General features: G+C 34.9%; 1 protein-coding gene across 4 annotated transcripts in view; it reads right to left on the reverse strand.

Moving 5' to 3' along the window:
• The window catches only part of LOC136041989 (endoplasmic reticulum membrane sensor NFE2L1-like), a 140,596-nt gene that overhangs the window by 53,183 nt on the left and 63,611 nt on the right, over positions 1-23,802 (reverse strand). For all 4 annotated transcript variants that reach the window (XM_065726811.1, XM_065726808.1, XM_065726810.1 and 1 more), the window contains exons 5-6: positions 18,433-18,530; positions 14,466-14,717 (exon numbers count right to left, since the gene is read on the reverse strand). In XM_065726811.1, coding sequence (XP_065582883.1) covers positions 14,466-14,717; positions 18,433-18,530 — 350 coding nt within the window. The remainder of the gene's footprint in view (positions 1-14,465; positions 14,718-18,432; positions 18,531-23,802) is intronic.

Consider the following 23,802-nt stretch of genomic DNA (forward strand, 5'->3'; position numbering starts at 1 on the left):
ATTCATAAGAACAGGTTAAGTCTTTTCTTTTCGTGATGCTAATTGAAAAAAATGGGTAGCAGCTAGAAAAACTAAGTTGAATGAAGTTTTTTTGTCTGTCTTACACTAGCGATGATAAATCAACAATAATCTATCAATGTACAGAAGCTAAGACAACTTGTGAGGTTTTCCAACGTAAGAGACACGATCTAGACGTAATTCATCGTTAAATATGTTCGACAATGTATAATCAAATTCAGGAAGCCAACTCGAGATGCAAAATCAACGTCCAAATGAATCAGACATCGCTTTTCTCTAATTTATACATTTTTTTTCAGAATAACAGATATCATAGAGCTATGTGATAAAATGTTTTCAAATCCAACAAAATATTCAGTTATACTGTAGAATTACTGGGAACTTCAGGGAAAAAAGCGCAGTTGAGAAGAATGACGATTTTGTCGCACTCATTTTCAATCATTTTGTAACAAAAATAAAATCTTTAATTCTAAACATGCAACAAAAGCATGCATACACAGAAAATTCAGACAAGGTGAAACTCTCCGTTAACTTTAGGTTAGATGTATTCACGATTCCAGGACAGAGATCCCAACGAAACAAACTTGATGGTAAAATCAAATACACAATAAAAAATGGTCGCAACAAAGGTTTTGAACAGAATACACTTAATTTTGAAAAATGTACATAATTCTGATTCACAACCATGGAGCTCCAAAGAGTTCAAAGCACACCGCGTTACGAATTAGACTGGTTAAAAAACCCTTCGCTTCCATAGCAGGCCTAAGCTAATCGAGATCGTGACAAACTGCTCGCATTTTCTGCGCTGAGGCGCACTATAGCATTGGAAGTGGCAAGAAAAGGGTATTTGAAATATTTTGTCAACCGTAAATAAAAAAGCGGCATTAACCTTGAGCGGAGAATGACTTGCGATGAAAACAATTGGAAATGAAACATTTTAACTATTTCTAATGAAAAGATGGATACAAACCAGGGAGCTGCAAAAACCAAAATGTCGAATTCCCCTCATATTTATTTGGAGTAATTTAAGAAAAAACAGGTTAAAGAGTGAAGTTGAAACTTAAAACAAACAAAAGTCATTGCTACGCCAGTTACGTAAGGTATGTCTACAAAACTGGTCCGAATAAACTGAAAATATCGGGGGACGCAAGCCCCGTCGTTGGGGCATGACAATATTTTAGCAGGTCATGGGCAGGACGTACACCTTTCGGCTGACTATACTTCAGAGCCTTGATTTTGAAAAAAAAAACTTTTCATGTGAATCAAGTCATATTTAAATGCATTTAGCAAAAGACACATGATAATATTGCAATGATGTTATACATTATATAAAAGGCGTTGTATTCAGACAATATTTTTCATTAGTGTAAAATATGCCTCGAGGACGACCTCCCCCCCCCAAAAAAAGAGACCAAGTTAATGGCCTTTTAAGCTTCCTTGAAGTAAATACACATATAATTTTGAATAACAGAAAATAAATATCACGAAGCGGCACAGGGACAGTTCCAGGGGGACAGAAAGGCACTTGCTCGGGCGGAGAAATTTTAGGGGCGGAAAATCTCAAATAAATAATCCAACATTTATAATAATTTGTATTTTTTAAATTAAAATAAAGTAGACAGCACAGTTGGCAGCAAGTACAAGTAGATTGAATCCAAAATTTTCATTTTTTCCATATCTTTTCCTATATAAATTAAGAAAAGTCAAATTTAAATAAATGAAAATTTTCCTTCATGAATAATTTTTTTTTAATAACTGAAAATTTTGCAACAATTTAGCCTGGAAGTTTTTGGGAGATAGGGGGGCACTAATCGAGATTTTGCTCCGGGTACAAGATAGGTCAGAACCACCAATGGGGGAGGGGCATCAGGGATTTAGAAATACCCAGGTGGGACATGGCCCAGAATCGCTTGGAAACTACTGCTCTAAATAAATGAAGCTGAAAGTAAGGAATAACAAGCCGAACAGGGAGCGGCATAGCATTTCTTCAGAGTAGAATTTTCAAAGAAAAAGAAAGTAGCTTAGCTATTTCGAAGAGTACTGAAACTCTAGGCAAAATACTTTTTATTTTATTCCACTGACCGTAAAAACTTCTAATACTGACACTACAGAAAGGCTTGTCGAAAATTCAATTTGGCTAACCGGAACAGTGACTTCTCACAAACTTGAAAAACTGTCACGCTAGGCAACTATACTTGGTTCATTGTTTTTTCTTCTCTTTTTTTTTTTTTTTTTACAAAGATCTTTGAAATTTATTCCCTTTTCACTACGGTTAGTTCAAGTTGGATAAAAAAAAACGAAAAAAAAATCCTTAATTAACAAAGAATCAATTGCAAATAGTTCAATAGAATAGGTAGCCTACTTAATTAAACCGTATCACATATAACCGAGTCCATTAAATAAAGCTTGCTGATAAGAATAAAGCAAGAATTTTGTTGTTAGAAGTTCGTACACAATAAGAATCCAAATACAATGACAATGATACCCTACATTTTCGCAGTTCTTGAAATCTAGGGAAGTGACTTCTTGTTCAAAGGATTTCAAATGATCTCCAACCTAAAACTGGAAAAAATTTTTGTCTCTGTTTAAATTTCTAAATCGTTCATTACCCACTGCTTATTCCGGACTTCATGCACAATGCAGCCACATGGAAAATGTCACCAACAATGACAAAGATAAAAGGATCAACTGTTTTCGTCATTGCCGATATTGCCGAATCAGCTTCAAAAAACGGCCGAGTAAGATCAAGTCAAAACAATGACAATACAAGGAAAGTTCCATTTAAAAAACGGGGCAATGAATAGCAAAAATTGGAAGTGTCTGTCATTGTTACTATAGTAATGATGAGGTAGCTTAATTTCACCAGAACTGAATATTTAATAAAAGGCATTATAAAGGATGACCTAAGAGCAGACTATTTCTACATGAGAAAATAGCCATGAAAATTATAATAGCCTATCGGGCATAGCTACCTAAAGAAAACTTGAAAGGTAAAAACGAAAGACATGCATAATTGATAAAAGCAATTTTTGCCATACAGATAAGAAAGTTTCACGACATTTATAAAATAGAATGAAGTATTTTTAGCTTATCTTTGTACAAAATCAAAATTAAGCTCAGAACAAACGCAAACAAACAAAAGTCTGTTCTCAAAATACAGCAAATAGAATGAATACAACATCTAATTGTAGGTTCACCTTCGGGCCAGCCCTCCCTCAAACCCCAATGTTTTATACTATATACAATTTTTTTGCCATACAGATAAAAAAAATTCACGACATTCATAAAATAAAACGAAGTATTTTTAGCTTATTTTTATACGAAATCAAAATTTAGCTCACGAAAGACCCAAACAACAAAAGCCTGTGATCAAAATAATGCAAACAGAATGAATACAACATCTACTTTCAGGTTCAACTCCAGGCCAGCCCTCCCTCAAACGCCAATATTTTTACTATTATACAAATTTTTTGCCATACAGATAAGAAACTTTCACGACACTTATAAAAATAGAATGAAGTATTTTTAGCTTATTTTTATACGAAATCAAAATTAAACTCACAAAAGACCCAAACAACAAAAGCCCGTTATCAAAATATAGCAAACAGAATTAATACAACATCAAATTGTAGGTTCACCCCTGGGCCAGCCCTCCCTCAAACGCTAATATTTTTACTATTATACTATTTTTTGCCATAAAGATAAGAAAATTTCACGACATTCATAAAATAGAATGAAGTATTTTTAGCTAATCTTTATACGAAATCAAAATTAAGCTCACAAAAGACCCAAACAACAAAAGCCTGTTATCAAAATTTAGCAAACAGAATGAATACAACATCAAATTGTAGGTTCACCTCCGGGCCAGCCCTCCCTCAAACGCCAATATTTTTACTATTATACAATTTTTTTGCCATACAGATAAGAAAATTTCACAACATTCATAAAATAGAAAAAAAGTATTTTAGCTTATTTTTATACGAAATCAAAACTAAGCTCACAAAAGACCCAGACAACAAAACCTTGTAATCAAAATATAGCAAACAGAATGAGCCCAACATCAAATTGTAGGTTCACCTTCGGGCCAGCCCTCCCTCAAACGCCAATATTTTTACTATTACACAATTTTTTGCCATACAAGAAAATTTCACGACATTCATAAAATAGAATGAAGTATTTTTAGCTTATTTTTATATGAAATCAAAATTAAGCTCACAAAAAACCCAAACAAAAGCCTGTTCTTAAAATATAGCAAACAGAATGAACACAACTCTAGCCTCACCTTCAGACAAGCCCTCCCCCAAACGCCTACAATTTTACTATTATACCATATTTTCCGCACAATTCACCTTCTTTTATCATTCTTCAGTCGCGCCGATTAAAGAAAACGTAGGAGGGCATGAATTGTAGGGGGGGGGGGCAAAAATGAACAGTTACCCATGATAAAATAGCTCTGTAATAGGAAGGCATTTCTCAATGTCTAGGGGGCAATTGCCCCCCTGCCCTCTCCCTAATTCTCGCCTCTGTCCTTCCCCCTAATATATCAAAACAAACGTGCCTATCCGTGCCTTGGTTGTTAAAACTAATACTCAAAACAGAATCCAAACTCAATCTTCATACAAACCAGAATATATCCGGATGTATACGGGATTTCTGTTCCGGGGGGGAGGGGTATAAAAAGAAACTTTATAAAACGTATCAAAATTTCTTTACATGCACTTTGTTAGTTTTTTAAGATTTGAACAAAATTTCGGAGGGGAGATCAAACCCGGTAACTACCCCTCCAACCGGATACGGCCTTGAATAGCTATACAGTAAAGCATTATCATTCCCTGGTATTATAGATGGAGAAATGATGGCTAAGATTTCTCGCACTTTCTCGTATTTCGCGTACTCTAGCTTGAATACTGTTAGAAAGTCTGATAAATTTACGGTATATAGGGACTAGCTTCACAGATTGGCCTACAAATAACCATTAGAAGTTTTCATTCATAAAGCACATGCTTTTCAAACAGTTCGTGGTAAAGAACTGTAGTAAGGAGTGACCCGGCTCAATAGTAAACGAAACTCGAAAATTTTTAAGTTTCATCAAATTTAGTCTTATTCATCAAAAGTTACGAGCCTGAGAAAAATTTGCCATATTTTGGAAAATAGGGGGAAACACCCCCTAAAAGTCATAAAATCTCAACAAGTTGTTTATTGTTTTACAAAGAAGAATTGAGAGAAAGAGTAAAACTTTAGCGTAAAGAGCGGGGCGTTGAGGAGGGACAGCCCCTTTCATACACGGAGTAATTCCTGTTCGTTTTAAGTTTTAATGTCGCTCCTTACTTTCAGTTATAAAAAAACTTTTTTTTATTTAATAAGGTTTAAAAGACTCATAGGAAAAAGGACAATAATATCCGACTTTAAACGTCCCTTATTGAATAACGGACAGTAGTTTCAGACTGAAATTCTGAGATGAAAATTGGCTGCAAAAACTGCACAAATAGAATATTTTCTGTAAAAATAAGAGTTTTTGTAATATATATTTTATTTTTAATTCTAAACATTTTTTTCAAAACATAACTTCAGTATCAAACAAAGAGCGTCTCCATTTAATTAACTTTTAGAAACTTTAAGTAATAACTTTATTTGATGAGCAAAGAGAATCTTTTCTTAAAGTGCTAATGTACTCAGCTATGTCTCAGGAGGCTACATACTTAGCTTAACTGCAATTTAATGTTACATAAAGGACATTCCCTTTGTTATAGATCCAACATAAAATAATTTTTTTTTTCAAATGAAAATAGGGAGCGACACTATAACTAAAATCGAAGATATATTATGCCGTATATTGAGGGTGGGCTGCACCTTTCTCAACCATACCACTCTCCGTTAAAGTTTTATAGTGATTTAAAAATGCTTCTTGTTTCACCAGAACGGCCCTTGTGTTTCAGAAGTCGTTCTGTAAGAATATTCCCAGAACCACAATGGATTAGACATTAATTTCTCCCCAAACGCCAAAAAATTCCTTCTATATTTAGCTGACAGATTATGGAGTCATAATTTTTGGGCACTACAACGCAGCACTATTTGAGACTTCAAGCAAAATCTACACACCAACATAAAGATCCACCAGCTCTCCTCCATAGTAGCTGATGCAAAATTATACACTACTGCAAATAATTTAATGAATCTTCAAATGAATCAGCTTCTTTAGAAGAAGCTTTAAAAAAAATGTCTATATCAACCCCTGATTTGTTTTTAGCTACAAGCATTTTTAGAAATTAATGCAACACAGTGCAAAATTACTGCCTTTTAAACTGGAATGCCCAATACATGGTTTTTCAAAATTTCTAATTCAAATTTCTATGTTTTTTTGCACCCTTGGCCCAAAATAGTCGTCTACCGCCACAGAATGGCAGAAAACACCACTTTGCTGAGGCAAAATCTTTTTTGTTACATAAAAAGAGCACTAAAACCCTCAATTTTTTTTCCAAACATCCTACTCCCGATAAACACACATCTGTGATCCTCCTTTCCGAAAAAAAGATAATTTGGTACAATAAAAATGATAATACAAGAGAGTGAACAGCTGATGATCAACTATATAAAATGCCTGTAAGACCTAAACCCTACCTTTACCTCCGTCCATCGACCCAATATGAAATTATGACCTGCTCGGGACTGAGAATGTTCAAGGAAGATAAATGACCAAGATAACTAAGGCCTTGGGGAAAAAACTAAGGAGGAAAGATTAGAAGTAACAAACTTAAAGCAGGTGTGCACAATGTATTAAGGAAGTGTGGGATACTAAATGTAAATTGGAAATGTTTATCTGAGCCGAAGCTGTCCTGGGTCAGAATGATGGGTCTTGTAAGGAGTCTCTCGATGTTGAATGGAGGAACAATAACCCCAATATAAAATTTGGTCCCTTTATTGATTAAATTACTCAGTTTTAAAGGTTTTTTTTTTTCAAGGTCTTTGTTGCCACTCTTTGCTGGCCCAGTGAAAATCTGTAGATTATCCACACGTGCTAAGGATGGGTCCCCTGTCACTAGCCTGCAAATGCAGTCTTCTATAGTCGGTCTGAAACTAACTGATGACAAATAGGAAACCGTTCTTATTTATTGGTAATTTCTTATCCTAGTGTGACCATTACTTTCAGTGTTTTCTTTTCGTTCATGTGTTTAACAACAGAACCAATTTGTCAAAGTGTTTGATAGGATTCAATTTTTTATTGTAGATTAAGAATTACCACTTTATGGTAATTCCAGTACCATTTTAGGGCAATGAATTGTTATATGACACAACCATTTCCGTACAAATATTTTTCACCATTTGTCATTTAAAATTATACATATAAGTGTATATTTAGAAACTGTACCGCACTGTGGGAAAGGCTGTATTTACCTAAGAACAACACAAGACATTCTATACTTGTTTAAAAAGGTACGAAGAGAGACAGGTAACCGTCAAGTGGAATGGGTGGATTTAAATATCTCCAATTCTTCTCAAGAACTTAGTAAAGTGTTTACGCAAGCCAGCCTTCATAATGCAAAACTTGCACAAAAGACAAACTTCCTTCTTAAATAAGTCAACACAGAAAGAATGTCAAAAGGTCACACGAGCGTTTCATTTTAGCCTTGAATGCCTCAATTGAATATACCGAAATGTGACTCACAATTTTTCCCCAAGGAGAGATTCTACCAAAGCGTTCACGGCAATGAACACAAAGTAAAGAGTAGCCCTTATCAATGAAAACAAAAATTCCAAAAAACATGATGGGAGAACAGCATATATGCATCAAGCAATATGCCTAGCATATGAAAATTTGTGTAGTTTCACGAAGGGGGGGGGATTGAACAGCCACACAAGGGGGATAAGCACAGATGAAAAGTATGAAAACTCTCGGGCCCAATCTAAAACAAACAAAAAATCGCGGCTCTTCGGGAAAGGGTGGCCACGAATGAGATCTTAAGTAGTCGTAGAATATCACATGAGGGTCCATTCAAATGGAATTTTAAATTTCACATTCTATTTAAACTTTAAAAAATTATATGTGGGAGATATGTAATTTTTTTACACCTTCAACGCTGCTACGACGCCTCTGTCAGTGCAACGAAACAACAAATTTGGAACGAATAGGGTCAAAATGTTATAGAGCAAACATTCTACGATGTCCAATTGATTTATAACTATCGAGGAACTATTTACCTAGCATCCTAGCTTCAGAGCCCATACTGCAACACAATAGCTAGTTCATCCAGAAACACGTATTCCAAACAAAATGAACGGTTATCATGAATCATTCATAAAGAATACAAATTGTTATTTAGTATTACACAGTTATGGACTAACTACTAGGGGGAGGTCAGTAAATATTTTGTGGGGGGAAGGGTGTGCAAAAACCACAAAAAATGAATTTTTGAGCAAAACCGTTCAAAATTTCCACCAGAGATCCTGCGAATCAATAAAGAGAGGATGATTTAACCTGCAGCCTTCCTTCATTTAGAGGGATATGTTTGGACTACCAGTGCACTTTTGGCAGACAATAATTGATAACCCTTAAGCATTGTCATATTAAAGTTAAACTTTAGCGTAGGGAGTGGGGACTTGAGCGCGAAACAGCGCCCCTTCATATCTAGGATAATCCCAGATATGATCTTAAAATAGCACGGGAATAAATAAAAAAATCATAGTTTACATTTCGAATGAAATTAAAGAGCGATGTAAAAATATTCAGTCGCAAAATATAAGGGAGAACTACAGCTCTTTTCAGCTTCGATCTGAATGCTTCACGAACGATAACTTAAGTTTTCTTTGGGCAACAACATTTTCACCCAAATGTTACGAAAGCGGTTATAAAAGTTATAATGTTTCGAAAGGTATATAAAAAGCTTACAAATACGAACTGGTTATATTGATTACACTCTATAATGCTTTCACGAAAGTACTAGTAAAACTTTAGCGCAGAGCAAGGAGTTAAGGAAGTGTCAGCCTACCTCACGCATAAATAAGATAAGGTACGTTCGTTCATGGTTTCAACGCCCCTTCAATTTCATTTAAAAACAAAATTTGTTGCTTTTTTTTCATTGTATCCTTCATAAGAATAGAATGCAGGCGTGGTCACAGACACAGGACACTGGAAAGTTGATTTTTGGAAAAGAGAAAACAAGAGACGTCATATATCTATCAAACAGTTCGTGGTAACGAACTGTAGTAAGGAGCGACCCGGCTCAATAGTAGACGAAACTCCAGATAATAGAATTTTGATGCTAAAATATACATCAAAAGAATCGGATTTTCATGCTGATTTTAAATATATAAGTTTCATCAAATTTGGTCTTTGTCATAAAAGTTACGAGCCTGAGAAAATTTGTCTTATTTTAGAAAATAGGGGAAAACACCCCCTAAAAGTCACACAATCTTAACGAAAATCACACCATCGCATTCGGCGTATCAGAGAACACTATAGTAAAATTTTCAAACTCCTATCTACAAAAATGTGGAATTTCGTATTTTTTGCCAGAAGACAAATCACGGGTGCGTGTTTATTTGTTTGTTTGTTTTTGTTTTGTTTTTTCCCAGGGGTCATCGTGTCGACCAAGTGGTCCTAGAATGTTGCAAGAGGGCTCATTCTAACGGAAATGAAAAGTTCTAGTGCCCTTTTTAAGTGACCAAAAAAATTGGAGGGCACCTACGCCCCCTTCCACGCTCATTTTTTCTCCAAAGTCAACAGATCAAAATTTTGAGATAGCCATTTTGTTCCGCATAGTCAAAAACCATAATAACTATGTCTTTGAAAATGACTTACTCCCCCACAGTCACTGGGGGAGGGGCTGCAAGTTACAAACTTCGACCAGTGTTTACATATAATAATGGTTATTGGGAAGTGTACAGTCGTTTTCAGGGGATTTTTTTTTGTTTTGGGGGTAGGGTTGAGGAGAGGGGGCTATGTGGGAGGATCTTTCCCTGGAGAAATATGTCATGGGGGAACAGAAATTCAATGAAAAGGGCGCAGGATTTTCTAAAATTACTATAAAAAAAAACAATGAAAAAATAAACATGGAAAAGTTTTTTCAATTGAAAGCAAGGAGTAGCATTGAAACTTAAAACGAACAGAGATTATTACGCATATGAGGGGTTCTAAAAATATTTTAGCATAAAGAGCGAGGTATTTAGGAGGAGATAAATACCTCGCTCTTTATGCTATAGTATTTTTAGTAATTTCAACTATTTATTCTACGGCCTTTCTGATTCAAGGGTCATTCTTAAAGAATCGGCACAAAACTTACGATTTAGTTTAAAGAGCGAGGTATTAACGAGGGTACAAACCCCCTCATATACATAATGGTTCAGAATATAAAAGTTTGTTACGTAAGTTAATTCTTAAGTTACGTATATTTTTAACTAATAAAAAAATTCGTTAAAAATTAAAATTTATAGTTGCCTTTTTGTGTAACCGAAAAATTGCATGGCAACTAGGCCTCCTTCCCCATCCCTTATTTCTCAAAATCGTCTGATCAGAACTAAGAGAAAGCCATTTAGCCAAAAAAGGAATTAAAATGTAAATTTCATTTTAATAATTTATGTGTGGAGAGCCAAAATCAAACATGCATTAATTCAAAACATTCAAAAATTACATAAAAAAAAACTAGTTTTTCTAACTGAAAGTAAGGAGCGACATTAAAACTTAAAACGAACAGAAATTACTCCGTATATGAAATGGGTTGTCCCCTCCGCAATCCCTCGCTCTTTACGCTAAAGCTTTTAATTGTTTTAAAAAGTAGAATTGTGGCAAAGAGTCAAACTTTAGCGTAAAGAGCGAGGGATTGCAGAGGGGACAACCCATTTCATATACGGAGTAATTTCTGTGCGTTTTAAGTTTTAATGTCGCTCCTTACTTTCAGTTAGAAAAACTAGTTTTTTTTTTGTAATCGTGGTTAAGGTTGGAAGGGAATGGAGAAAAGCGATTTTATATCGAGCGGAAGGTGGTAAAACAAAAGACGATTTTGATATTCCAGGTAGTTATTACTTTTCTAGGTACAAATTAAGATAACTTTTTCAACTTTGAGGAGGACATATTATATTCTAGAAGGAACCAGTATCAATACTTCTCTGGATTGATACTGAGGATTGTTGTGAATAAATGGCTTTTACGTTAGTTAATAAAAATAATATTTAAGATCAAAACTGCTGAAGTTTTCGTTTTTCCCTTTAGCTCCAGCCTGATTGGACCCTTTCAAATGCAAATCCCATGACAATGGAACAAAAATAAGGTAGAAATTAGCAATAAATTTACCACACGCAGCTTAATTAACAAGTGGCATAAGCCAGAGATTCTGCCCAACTTATCCATTCATAGAAGCCTTGATAATATTATTCATGTCAAGAGGGGCTTCGAAAAATTCAAGGGGCCCTTGTTTCTTTCGTCATCAAAAAGGTCAAGATCATACTTACCACATGTGCATATACGTGGGGGCGGGGGTCAGAATGTGAGCTTAAGCATCTATGTGGAGTCCAAAGAAGGCAGATAATGAGGTGTGATAGAAATCATGTTCAGATTTAACTGTTACAAGGATCGTGGTTTCTTATTATGTATGCAAGTGCAGAATCCTATTTACTTATTCTAGTGCTACCTACACTCAGTGCCTCAGGGGACACTGACTTCCCGTCAACTGGTGTACACATTGGAACACCATGTGTGCCGTACAGTCCAAATTTTAGAGCGGGGTGGGGTATCGCAAGAATTCCAGGATGACCATAAATATCAGTTTGCAAGTTCTCCGTTTTTTAAGGGGGGGGTTCCTTTGGACAGTTTTTAAGGACTCTTACCCCTTTTTGTTCAGGGTATGATGAACAAAAATATTAGCGCAGAAATAATTTTCTTAATCTTTATAATTCCGAAAGCTAAGTCAGGCACATCCATGGCTAGGCAGGGGGGTGGGGGTAACATTTTTAGGAGACGAGAATTGAACAAAAATTTTGCTAGAACTGTTGTATTTTTTAAAATATTAGTCTTGTATCTTGTCCGCGTTGGCCTTCTGAAGAAGGTTTGGGGAAAATACTTAGTGTGCACTACTCAACCAGGCTACCATAAATATAGAACCGTCAATACAAAAAAAAAGATAAACAATAATAATTATATACGGAATGGCGCACTTAGTATCATTTTATCAATTGATTGTTAAAATGTATTAATTATGGATTTGCAAGCAGACTACCACAAACACAACGCTATTTATTGCAAGTAGTGGCCAGCCCTACTTATGCACCACTTCTATCTATTTCTTGTCCAACGCCCGTCCTTCCACGAGTCCAGTACACTAATCGAGCAAGCGTGCAACCGCATTATCGGTTATTTCAAGTTCTAAGTGTACTGCGCAAAGAAGTGCACAAAACTCTTTTTTTTTAGCTCGGAGAAGAGGATGGGGGTCTCAGATATTTTTAATGAAGTGTACGCTTTCCTTAGTAGTCAGTATTAATCCCAAACTCTAAATTGGACAGAAAAAATGTATAAAGCCATTACACGGGCAAAAGTTTTGCATATTGATATTTGTAAGGATCTCATATCTTTAAGAGGAGGGGGGGGGGGGGTAATTCGGACACTCAAAGTCAAGGATTGCCAGAAAAGGGTATTTTTAAGCTAGAAACAATATGCGGCAACTGGTGAGCTTGCATCAATAGCTGAAATTTATGAGAAAAGATTAAGACGGAGCTCCAGCAAGTATATTTCGAAGAAAAAAAGCAATATTGATAGCTTCATGTCTTTACTCCTTGAAGAACAAAACAGTAGCACAACAGCTTAGAAGACAAAAACAACCCCTATCAAGCCAAAATAACTCCCAGCCCAGCCTATTCAACCATGCATAAGGCAATGACAGAAGTGACAAAATAATAGCAGCCCAAGGAAGGCGTTAAACGTCTTTATCCTGTCACTTTTAAACGAAATATGTCACAGAAAAGGTAATTCCTGAACGAAGATGAGAGCCTATTACAGCAGATTCCATCCTCCTCAACCACTAACCATCCTGTTTAATTTAAAAGCTGACTAAATGACGGGAGCAACAATAGGTGTTGATCCCATTGAAAGATTTATGGCGAAGTTTAATGAAACAAGTACCTAATTCCTAATAATTATGCGCTCGATAGGATTTATACTGACAGTGGCAAAAAGAAAATAAATGTTCTTTTAAATCCATTTCATTATATATTAGGTGACAAGCAGAAGAGCAAGATATAACTAAACAACAGAATATGGGAATTAAAGGGCAAGTTTTTAGTTGGATGTTAAGTTATATATTAATACATACCTACTTATATTTATTTATCTGATAAACCATGAAGTTGATCTGCTTTAGAAGTCAGATTAGAATTATAAAATATAGTTTAAAACTAAAGTAAAAAAATCTCGAGTTAATAAGGCAGCAACAGTATGGAAGTTTTAGTCGTTTCTTCTATAGAAGTCGAAAGTAGTTAAGATCTGATCAGATTTATTTACTTATTCTGTTTTAGAAAAAAAAAAAAAAATCATGCTTTACTTTGAACGCTGTTTTAGCTAAGGTAAAGATGTGTAAGAAAAGTTTTTATCAGTTTCTTTTCTTTTCGTTATTTATCCGCTTTCAGTTTCACGAACATTTAATTGAAGGGGCAAAAATACATGGTTATATACATACACACACAAACACACACACACACCACACACACACACCACACACACACACACACACACACACACATATATATATATATATATATATATATATATATATATATATATATATATATAAAATCAATGAAAAATTTAAAAAATCCCAGAAACCATTGAAAATTCACGCAAGAGGTTACGGACAAATCATGGGGCCCAATAATTAGACAGCAAGCAGAAAAGCATGAAATAAGTATGAAAAACATAGGAAAACATATGCGCCCAATTTGAAGTGTTTTAGCTACATATACGATTCAACTTTCAAAGGAGTTTCCCAAGATTCCACTTTAGGAAATTTTACAGGGGAAAAGTCAAAAAAAAGAAGTGCAACATTTCTCTTCAGAAATCCGACAAGAGATGAGAGGTTATCTCCCTCGCCTAAAAAACTGCCCAGGCAGTCTTATAAAATACAGTGCAATACAACTTTTGTATAGTTATGCGTTGTTTCATAGCTTCTGAAGACTATCTCTAGTTGACTGTAAATAAGCACGAGTCCAGTATTTTTTAGGGGGGGGGGCAACAATAGGACAATTATTTGATAATTAGAAAATGAAGCACCCAGAAATTTAGGGTAGGCGTTTCCTAATCTCCCTTGCCTATAGATCTGTCTATAAAAAAAAATAAATAAAAAAAAAAAAAAAAAAAAAAAAAAAAAAAAAAAAAAAAAAAAAAAAAAAAAAAAAAAAAATGCTGGGTATATTGCCGATCAATAGAAACGGGAGCGTTTTCCATCTGAATTGTAACGAGGTATACTTACGGGGTAAGATCTATGGTGCATTCCGACGTCCGTATCAGAAACGGGCGACGTGATTGCAGCGTCTGTCAAAGCATTGACCTCTTCCAAATCGGTATCAGGAAGAGAGGAGACGTCACTAACACCTGAAGTGCTCACTTCTCCCTCACTTCGGCGTTCAAATCTAGAAGAGGGCACTTCTTTTTCCTCCTCTTCAGTGTCGTTAGCTGAGTCGAGGAGATCGAGCCTAAGGTTCTCGACGGTAAGGTTTGATCCCTAGTAAGAAAAGTATTTTAAAACCTTTGGATGTTAGTAACCATCTCTTTTGCCTTCTTAACAATTAGCAAGTTTGACAACTGATTTACTGACATAATGACATTTAATTATGCTAAAAAAATAACAAAAAAAAACATGGAACTTTCTGAGCTACCCCAACCAGCATAGTTTTTTATGAGCTACTTAGTACAGAAGAAAACTTGGAAAATAGAGAAATAGTTGTAAGAGAAAGATTGAGTGGAAGGAGGAATAAAAAGATCCTTATTTACGCCAATTACGACCAGCAGTCAATAATAGGTCTGTAAAAAATTTGGAATTATTTTTCTATACATTTTCTCACGTTTTGTGCCCTCGGAAGCACCGTTCGCGAGTTGAAAAGGGGTCTATTACCTACCATAATTTCACCGAAAGTTTCGAGAAACCTGTGTCAAGCGTGCTTAAAAATGAAACAAGGTGATTACATGATTCCCCTTCCCCCTCCGAACTGTAGAACACAACCCATGGTGCCTCTGGGGTTATATACAATGGCCCTTGAATGGAGCACATATCATACACAATTTTAGGAAATCACTATTGGGAAGGGGATCCAAGTAATAAAAATACAAAATGACTTAAGGCTGCAAGTTTGTCCAATGATGAAGCTCTTACTCAAAATGAGTAGGATCGACGAGAGCTTATTAACTGACTTCCTGTGATATGGTAATATTTAGCAGAATTTATGCACATTTAGTTTGCTATGCATATCCGACTTTCTAAATTAGAGATCAGACTATTATGCAAAACCATAGTTTTTATTTTATTTTCAGGAGCAAAGCAAACTGAATAATAAGACTTGAATACAAAAATTACTACTTGTCAGGCAAAAATGTAATGAAATTAAGTATTTTGTATCCTAGAAAATCATAACAAATTTACATCTTGCAATAGAAACAATAAATATCTTAGCAAATGACAGTTAGTAAATCAAACCAGAAAAAATCGGATGCTAGCTTTTCAAAACAAAGATTCCACAATTGCCTAAGTACACAGGAGTTTGCACTTAAAATAAAAAGAAGAAAAAGAGGAAACAATTGAAACCTTCCAATTTAAATCATTGACTGACTCTACAATAGAGCAAACTGAGTCCGGCAAAAATAGATAAACTGACGTTAATTATTTTCAACTTGATTTATTATTAGTATAACATCAACTAAAAACTAAATTAAAGAAAAATGTGGCAGTTTCTGATGGCAACTCCCTAAAATATTTTTAGATTTTTTTCCTTTTGTTGTGATTACAGCACTGACTTAGCTCTCAGTTTTGTAAGTCTACAAGGATACTCTCCAGAAGAGCATGAACGAGACTAGATCAACTGATTATATTTTCAGAGGTATATTTCATTAACCTCTGGAGTTCTGCCATAATCAAAACCAAAAAGATTACGCTACATCTAGATCAAAGATAACCAAAGGTAGTTTGTGCAATAACCACCAAATTTAAGCCATGTTATTCAGCTATTGTACCAACCTTTTATTAAGTAAATCCTCATGGTAAGCAAAAACGAAAAGTAAAATGTATTTTTGAGATCTCCTCTCATGATTACAAAAAGATGTTTTTACGTAAGAATGCATATTAAAGGGTATTCGTTATAAACAGAATTACAAAGGGTTTGGAATAACGATTAAGAAGGAAGATTCGCAAATTCAAAAGGTTCAACTAACTGGGTAGAAAACACTTCTGGCAAATCTTTAAGAAGAAAAACGAGGACAAATATCCTTCAAGACAAAAATGCGCTTCTGTAATATTACCAAAACGTAGGCCTAAGATGTAACTTATGTTCTCGGCACGGCTATACATAAATCATTCTTACAATTCTAGAAACATTAGAAAGGATGGCAAGCAGTGATTCTGCACAACAGCAACAAAAGTCTAGTTACACGTGGAATTGGTGTAGAATCAGACAATTATTGCCAAAGGCCCAATATATAATAGATATAACAATCATTGAACTAGACAACCATTGGGTAAGATTTATTCATGATTAAATTCTCATAAAAAAAATATATCATCCTAACCCCCTCAAAGGCTCCTTGGCCTGCAAAGGTGTATCCAGGATTTTTGTTCGGGGGAGGGATGTATTTTTTGGTGAGGGGGAGGGGGATGTACAAACAACCTTTAAAAACCCATCCAAAATTTGTTGATGAGCATTTTTGTAACGTCTTTACGATTCGGAAACAGATTCAGGAGGAGGGGAGTTCGAAAACCAGTATCCGTCCCCCCAGATAAAGGCTTGTTGGCATTTAAAGCAGGGGGAAGATATACGAGTTACTCATTCAGAAAAAAGTCACTTGCTTCCAAAAAATCACTAACAGAGAGAGAAAAACATTGAATAATGTAGTTAAAATCAAATACATAAATTAAATGGCCGAAATAGAATTAATTAGCTCCAATTAATTACTACTTAAAAAAGAAGAAAAACAAACTTTCAAGAGCAAAACAAATTTCTAACATTTTTTTTGAACAAGCTAAAAGAGTGACACCTTCGAGCTGATTTAGGCGTCAGGGAGCTTTTCCCTATTCCAAGGAATGCAGTTATAAGCAAAGATTAGAATAGGATGTACTTTTTACCGTCACGTTCGATTTATATTTGTCAAACCATCATCTGAATTTTTCTTTTAAGAAATAAATGTTAATTTTTAAAAGTCAGATGCCACTATTCAACTAAAAAAAAAAGAGAATTTGCAAAGTATCGTTATTTATGAAAAATCATTATAGGTTAAAATTTAAACATAGACAAATCCTAAAACCTTACAACTGAAATCGTGCCCTCAAAGGGCGCTATAACACTCTGAATTCGAAAAAAAAAATTACAAAAATAGCTTAATTATACAGGAATATAAGAAATTGATAGATTAATAATATAAATATCAAGATTTCAGGAAGTCGAAGAAAGGAAAAACGTAGAAGGGGGAGGGGGTGTCAGGAGCTTCCCATCCCAAAATCCTAAGTTTCTTCAGATTTCTGGTTACTTTTTATTAGGCAAAGGCTATATCCAGGGGGAGGAGGGTTAGTGAGATAGACCCCCCCCCCGAAATGTTTGTCCGACTCGTCAAAACATAATAAAAATAAAAATGGACAGATCTTTGGTGTTTTTATAAGTTTTTTAATCCCACCCGAAATAATACTTTTTACCCCCCCTCGAAAAAATCCTGGGTGTGACCCCCTCCTTTTTATTTAAATTAACAAACAGATCGTTATTATTTTTTTCAATTTTCTATACAAGTTGTGGTGCTTGTTAATTATTCAGAATACACTCAGGAATTTTGATCAGTAGATGCATAAAAATCACTACATATTTCATTGCCACAATGCTTATTTAGATTGACAGAATACGTTGGGCTTATATAATTTGGGCTATATATTTACATATTAAGGGGGTGGGGTGGTAAAGTATTTGAACAGCGTGAAGTTAGAAAATATTTTTTGCTTCATAATATGCCGAATATTTGTAGCCAACGCATTTTGCATGCATAACCACTATACTTTACCCCCCCCCCCCCCCCCAATACGCGAACATATAGCCCAAATTATATAATTTTAATGCATTCTGTCATCCGTCGCTTGTCTTTGTGGCTATGAAATCGGTTTTCTTTGATTTTACATTCAGATCAAGATTCTTGAATGTGTTCCAAATAAGTACTAAAACTGGGTATAACAACATTAAAAGTATACTTACTATATCCTTTAGGAGGTCCAGTCCCAGATCTGTCAGACTCGGTACGTCTAGGTCTTCTTCCTCAGTTTCTTCAGGATTTTCGATAATGAGATGCTCACCTATACAATAAAGCATAATTAGAATTGCCAAATCTTTAGACATTATATTCACTAAATTCCATTTCCGTTAAATGACCCGTAATCATTTCTATTAAAAACAGAGCGTTAATTAAATTACATATTTCAAAGGATATACGGGACTCAGTTCACGAGATATTTTTTGGAAGACTTTAGACAAGAAATAAATTCTGTGTAAATGGCAAAGTTGGATATATTGCAATAGTTTAGCGAAACAAAAACTAAATTGCATAATATTTTTATGGTAGTGATATATTTCCTTCTGCAAAGAAATACACAAGTTCGTATTGAGAAGTAAGTCTTGAAATCCTTGGTGCAAATTCACGAAAACATTAGAAGGAGGGCAGGAATTTTTTTTCCTATTTCCTTTTTATGAGAAAATATATTTTTTAAAATAGGGGAGGAGGGGGAATTCTTTTTTACTACTTAGGAAAAAAATAGAAAATATATTTTTCAAAATCGGGGGGGGGGGGTAAAAAAATGGTGATTTTATGTCTAACGATGCGTTATATCATTCCGGCGTACGCCTCTCCCCAAGTTACAAAAAATCGGTCTTACAGCAATGAAAAAACAAAGAAAATACCTTTCGAGAATCTTAAAAATGGCGATTTGCTATTTTCAGATTTTTTTTTTCATGCACTAATTTTGTTAATATCGGTATTTTATCAACATTCATTAATACTATGATTTATGGTCGACCCTTTAGAGACACACAAAAATATACTGGCGTCCAACTCCAAAATTTTGAACTATTCACATATGCAAGTGAGAATAAGTCAAATCAATAAAGCAACCTGAAAATCTTAATAAGACGCTAGAATTTAGATGAAAAGAATAAACTCAGGGGGGTTCAATTTAGGGGGTACAGTAGGACGGGTTCTTAGTGAATGATTCTCGCTTTGACCTAAAATAGGGCATAACATTTTTTTTATTACAAGCTCCATGGGACACGAATCAAAACGAAAAATCAAGATGAGTTCAACAGTAGCAGCGAATTAGTTTGAGTATTCCCCTCATTTCCTCTCCGTTATTAGGAATTTCCTATACTAAAATGTTTGACTTCATAGTAGATAATGATAATTTTTTCTTTTAAGAAAGATTAATTATTTAAGTTCGAAATTTACATTTGGTGACGACATGATGATTAAGGTTGTGTACCCACTGACGACGGCACGAAAAGAGAAACTAACAGGATTTAATCATTATGGTCCCGTGAATATGGTCAATTCAATGACTATAATGGCGGTTTTAGGGGAGGAGCAGAGGGAATCCTTGTCATGGGCTTAGACATTTTTGGGACTCAAAATTTGAAATAAATAATCTAACGGTTATAATCATTTTGTAATTTTTGAAATTTTATTTTTTATCAAAATAAAGTAGAGGGCGCAGTTAATAAATAAAAATAATTAATAAAGTTTTAATTAACTAATAAAATAAAAAATCGATGCAAAAAAAAATAATAAAATTGATAAAATAATTAAATTAAAACAATTACTAATAACTAAATAATAAATTCAAAAATAAATTATTCATTAATAAATTAAAAATAATTTGGTTAATAAATAAAAAATTAGTTAAATTCGGCCCAAAACTTTAATGGGAGACAGACGGGGGGGGGGGGCTAATTAAAATCTTTATCCCAGGTTGCAACAGAGACCTGAACCACCGCTGCGTGATTATGCAGAGTAACATTCGTATACTCAGTGATGATGGCAAAGAAAAGGAATATTTAATAGAATTTAACAAGTGGCTCTCTAGTGAATAGGGTCAATTACTACGATTATACAGAGTATGCCTAACCTTATGCCTGTTTCTGCAGTCAAAATTGTTACCATCAGTTTCCTCTTAGCTCATGAAAACGAAACTGTTCAACAAATAAATTTGTTTTTTTTTACCGACATTTAGCGGATATATATTTTTGGCAGACATTTAAAAATGAGTCCTTCAAATACAAACAAAAATTTAAAACAATTTTCCAAATTTGAAAATAAATGTAAAAATGCAGCTAAACTATAAAAAGAAGTCAAAAATTATGCCTTGAATGGAGACATTTGCAAGATTATTTTTTATTCTTCGATTAGTCTTTTCTGTTTTGTTTCGAGATCGAATTCCATCAATAGCTTTTATCCAACAGCGTATCAAATTCTTAATTATTTTTTTTTTACTACAGTCGTTACTCCCACTTTTGTGCCAGAATCCGGAAATACAATTATTAGTAACCTTGTTGATAATCCTTTTTGTTTTCTTTTTTTTTAAAGAGCATTGTGACAGGTTTCTAGTCTCTAGTAGACTACAAACTTTTGAAGATAACTAATTGTTAAAGAAATGAAAGTTGCACTATGTACACAATTGTACAAACAAAATAAACTGAACATATTTTGTATCCAGAAGGTACAGAACAACTGAACTGAAAGTCTAAACAGGGACCTTTAATGTTTTCTAGCCTGAACAACATCAATCAATGTGCCTTAAAATTGAGTATATATTCAAATACTTAACCAAAAGGTTGCCTACCAAATAGTTTTTTTTTTTTTTGTGAATGCTTGAATCAATTAAACATTTTTAATGTTGTTAGTGACCAAGGACGTATCTAAGATTTTTTTGGGGGGATACAAAAAAGCCTTAATAACCGCGTCAAAATTCGTTTAGGCATTTTGTCACCTTTCTACGAGTCAGACGAAAATTTCAGGGGGGGGGGTTCAAACCTCGTAGCGACCCTGAAGCATCAGTAATACTGCTAAAAACTCAGCAAAGCTGGACAACGGCTGTGAAGAGTTACTAAAACATAGTTCTTCACTGTTCAGATCAATCAGTCTACTTGGACGTTTTCTTTTCCCTTACTAGTATACAATCGGGCCCCTATATTTTTATCTTCCTTTATGAGGTTTATTAAGAGCTAGAAAGAGGGAAAACAAAAGTTTCAGAAAAAATTGCAATATTTAACATACAAGGGGGATTAGACTTTGAGTCCGTATACCCCCCCCCCCCAAAAAAAAAAATCAGTAATTTTAGGATTTCTTTTATTACTTCTTATATTTTGCAAACAGTTCGTCATTTTGAGGAGTCATAGCTTCTTTCGATACCAAAACTATCGTAAGTGACTGTGCAGGCCAAGATTTATGTCAATATTTGAGAAATGCACCTAAAAACACTTCAAAATCATGAAGAAGGGGGATTAGATGAAAATTAAGATCCTACTTATCAGGTACAGTATGATAATAAACTCACAGAATATAGCTTTGAGGTAAAAATTTTAAGGAATTGACATTAATACACTTTTAATTTGTCCTGGGAACATCGACAACGTCAATTCTTACCTAAAACACACCTAGCTGTTGTTTGTCAACAAATTAACACCCCACCTCCAGCTACTTAGCATTGTCATATTGTTGATTACCTAACAAACAATTATACAACAGAGGCGATATGAGAAATAGTACCGAGATGACAAAATTATCACTTGGAAGATAATCAAAATGATAGCCTCTATGTGTGAGTTTTAACTTGTGAGGTCAACATTTTTAACTTCACATAATTTCAAGAAATCTTGAGGCTTCATGCACTGTCTTTTGCCAGTGGTTACACAGCCCTTCTTGTCGCAAAAGGCCTATGTCAATAAATTCTAAGCTTTAACAACATGTATTTAATGAAGTCCCAACTTGCATTACATTTTATTTGCTAGTTATCAAGGCTAGATATGGCTTACTGGATACACTAGGTACGGTTTACCTTACTAGGTAGGATTTTCTGCTAAGGGATGAGATCAATTGAACCATCGACGCTAAAGAGAGGTATCTTCTCTCCCCCACCCCTCCACCTCGCAAGATGAGACACTCATTAAGGCCAATTCACAATGAGATATTACCAAGGCCTAAATTAACCCGTCCCGAAAACCAGCATTAGCTTATGCTAGTGATCAAGTTTTACCATTTACAATGGATAGTCCAAACGCAAAAATCTAATAATAACGTAGCGCTATCCCATGCTATTTGTCTTTAACTCAGATCTCATAGTCCTCATTTCTCTTGCGGCGTAACTGTTCTTGAGCTCGAACGAGCACCAATTAATAACGTAGGGCTATCCAAAGCCGTTTGGCTTTATCTCAGATTCCATAGTCCTCATTTCTCTTGTGACGTAACTGTTCTTGAGCTCGAACGAGCACCAGTTAATAACGTAGTGCTATTCCATGCCATTTCTCTTTATCTCAGATCTCATAGTCCTCATTTCCCTGGTGGCGTAACTGTTCTTGAGCTCGGACGAGCGCCAGTTAATAGCGTAGCGCTATCCCGTACCATTTGTCTTTATCTCAGATCTCATAGTCCTCATTTCTCTTGTGGTGTAACTGTTCTTGGGCTCGGACGAGCACCAGTTAACGTAGCGCTATCCCATGCCATTTGTCTTTATCTCATATCTCACAGTTCTCATTTCTCTTGTAGCGTAACTGTTCTTGAGCTCGAACGAGCACCGTTTCTCGTATCATATTTCACTTCTTTTCTATTCCATTATTCCACTAATTACTTACACTTTATTTTGAGTCCTCTATCTAGACATGATTCGGGTGATTTGCCAATGACAAAATTCTTCGGCCTCAACATCGACTAAGCTTAAGTCTTGGCTCGATGCAGTTCTGGTCGCTAGCAAAATTACAGTTGTGAACGGGTTTAGTTTCAACTATTTCTCGGAATTAGCGCTAGCTAAATTTCTGTATCATTAAAATCTCATGTGAATGCGCATTTAGGTGCCGAGTGGGTGTTTAATCGAACTGGGAGAGTTGTAAAATGCAATGCACGACTCCGACTCGAGTTCTGGAATAGTACAGAAAATGAACCCGCTTATCCTCAAAGACTATCGTGGTTACATCTATTCCAGATTATAGTCTAAAATCCAGAAAGACAATGAAAAAATGTCCTCCAACTAAGTGTAAATTTCGCGTTTTTGAATGATTTGGAATGAGCGGTTCATTACAGTGAACGATTTGACAAGCAAAAATTGTTACTTTTGAGACTGGTAGGCATATTGACCCTATGCCAGTGAAAAGCTTGTGAAACGTGTGTGAGAGGGTGCAATTTCAGCCAGACATAGGACCTGGAGGAGGGACCCCGTGTCTATATCAATCTGTCATTAGCCTCCTGTCAAGAATTTTAGCTCTTTAGTTCTTCAGTTACTCCGAACATGGCTCCACCACAAAAAGAAAGAAAAAAAAACATCTTAGAACTTAGGAACAATCTAGCGAACAAAATGGTCGACAGCTTTT

The sequence above is a fragment of the Artemia franciscana genome, unplaced genomic scaffold, assembly GCF_032884065.1.
Source record: "Artemia franciscana unplaced genomic scaffold, ASM3288406v1 PGA_scaffold_53, whole genome shotgun sequence".
Lineage (NCBI taxonomy): Eukaryota > Metazoa > Arthropoda > Branchiopoda > Anostraca > Artemiidae > Artemia > Artemia franciscana.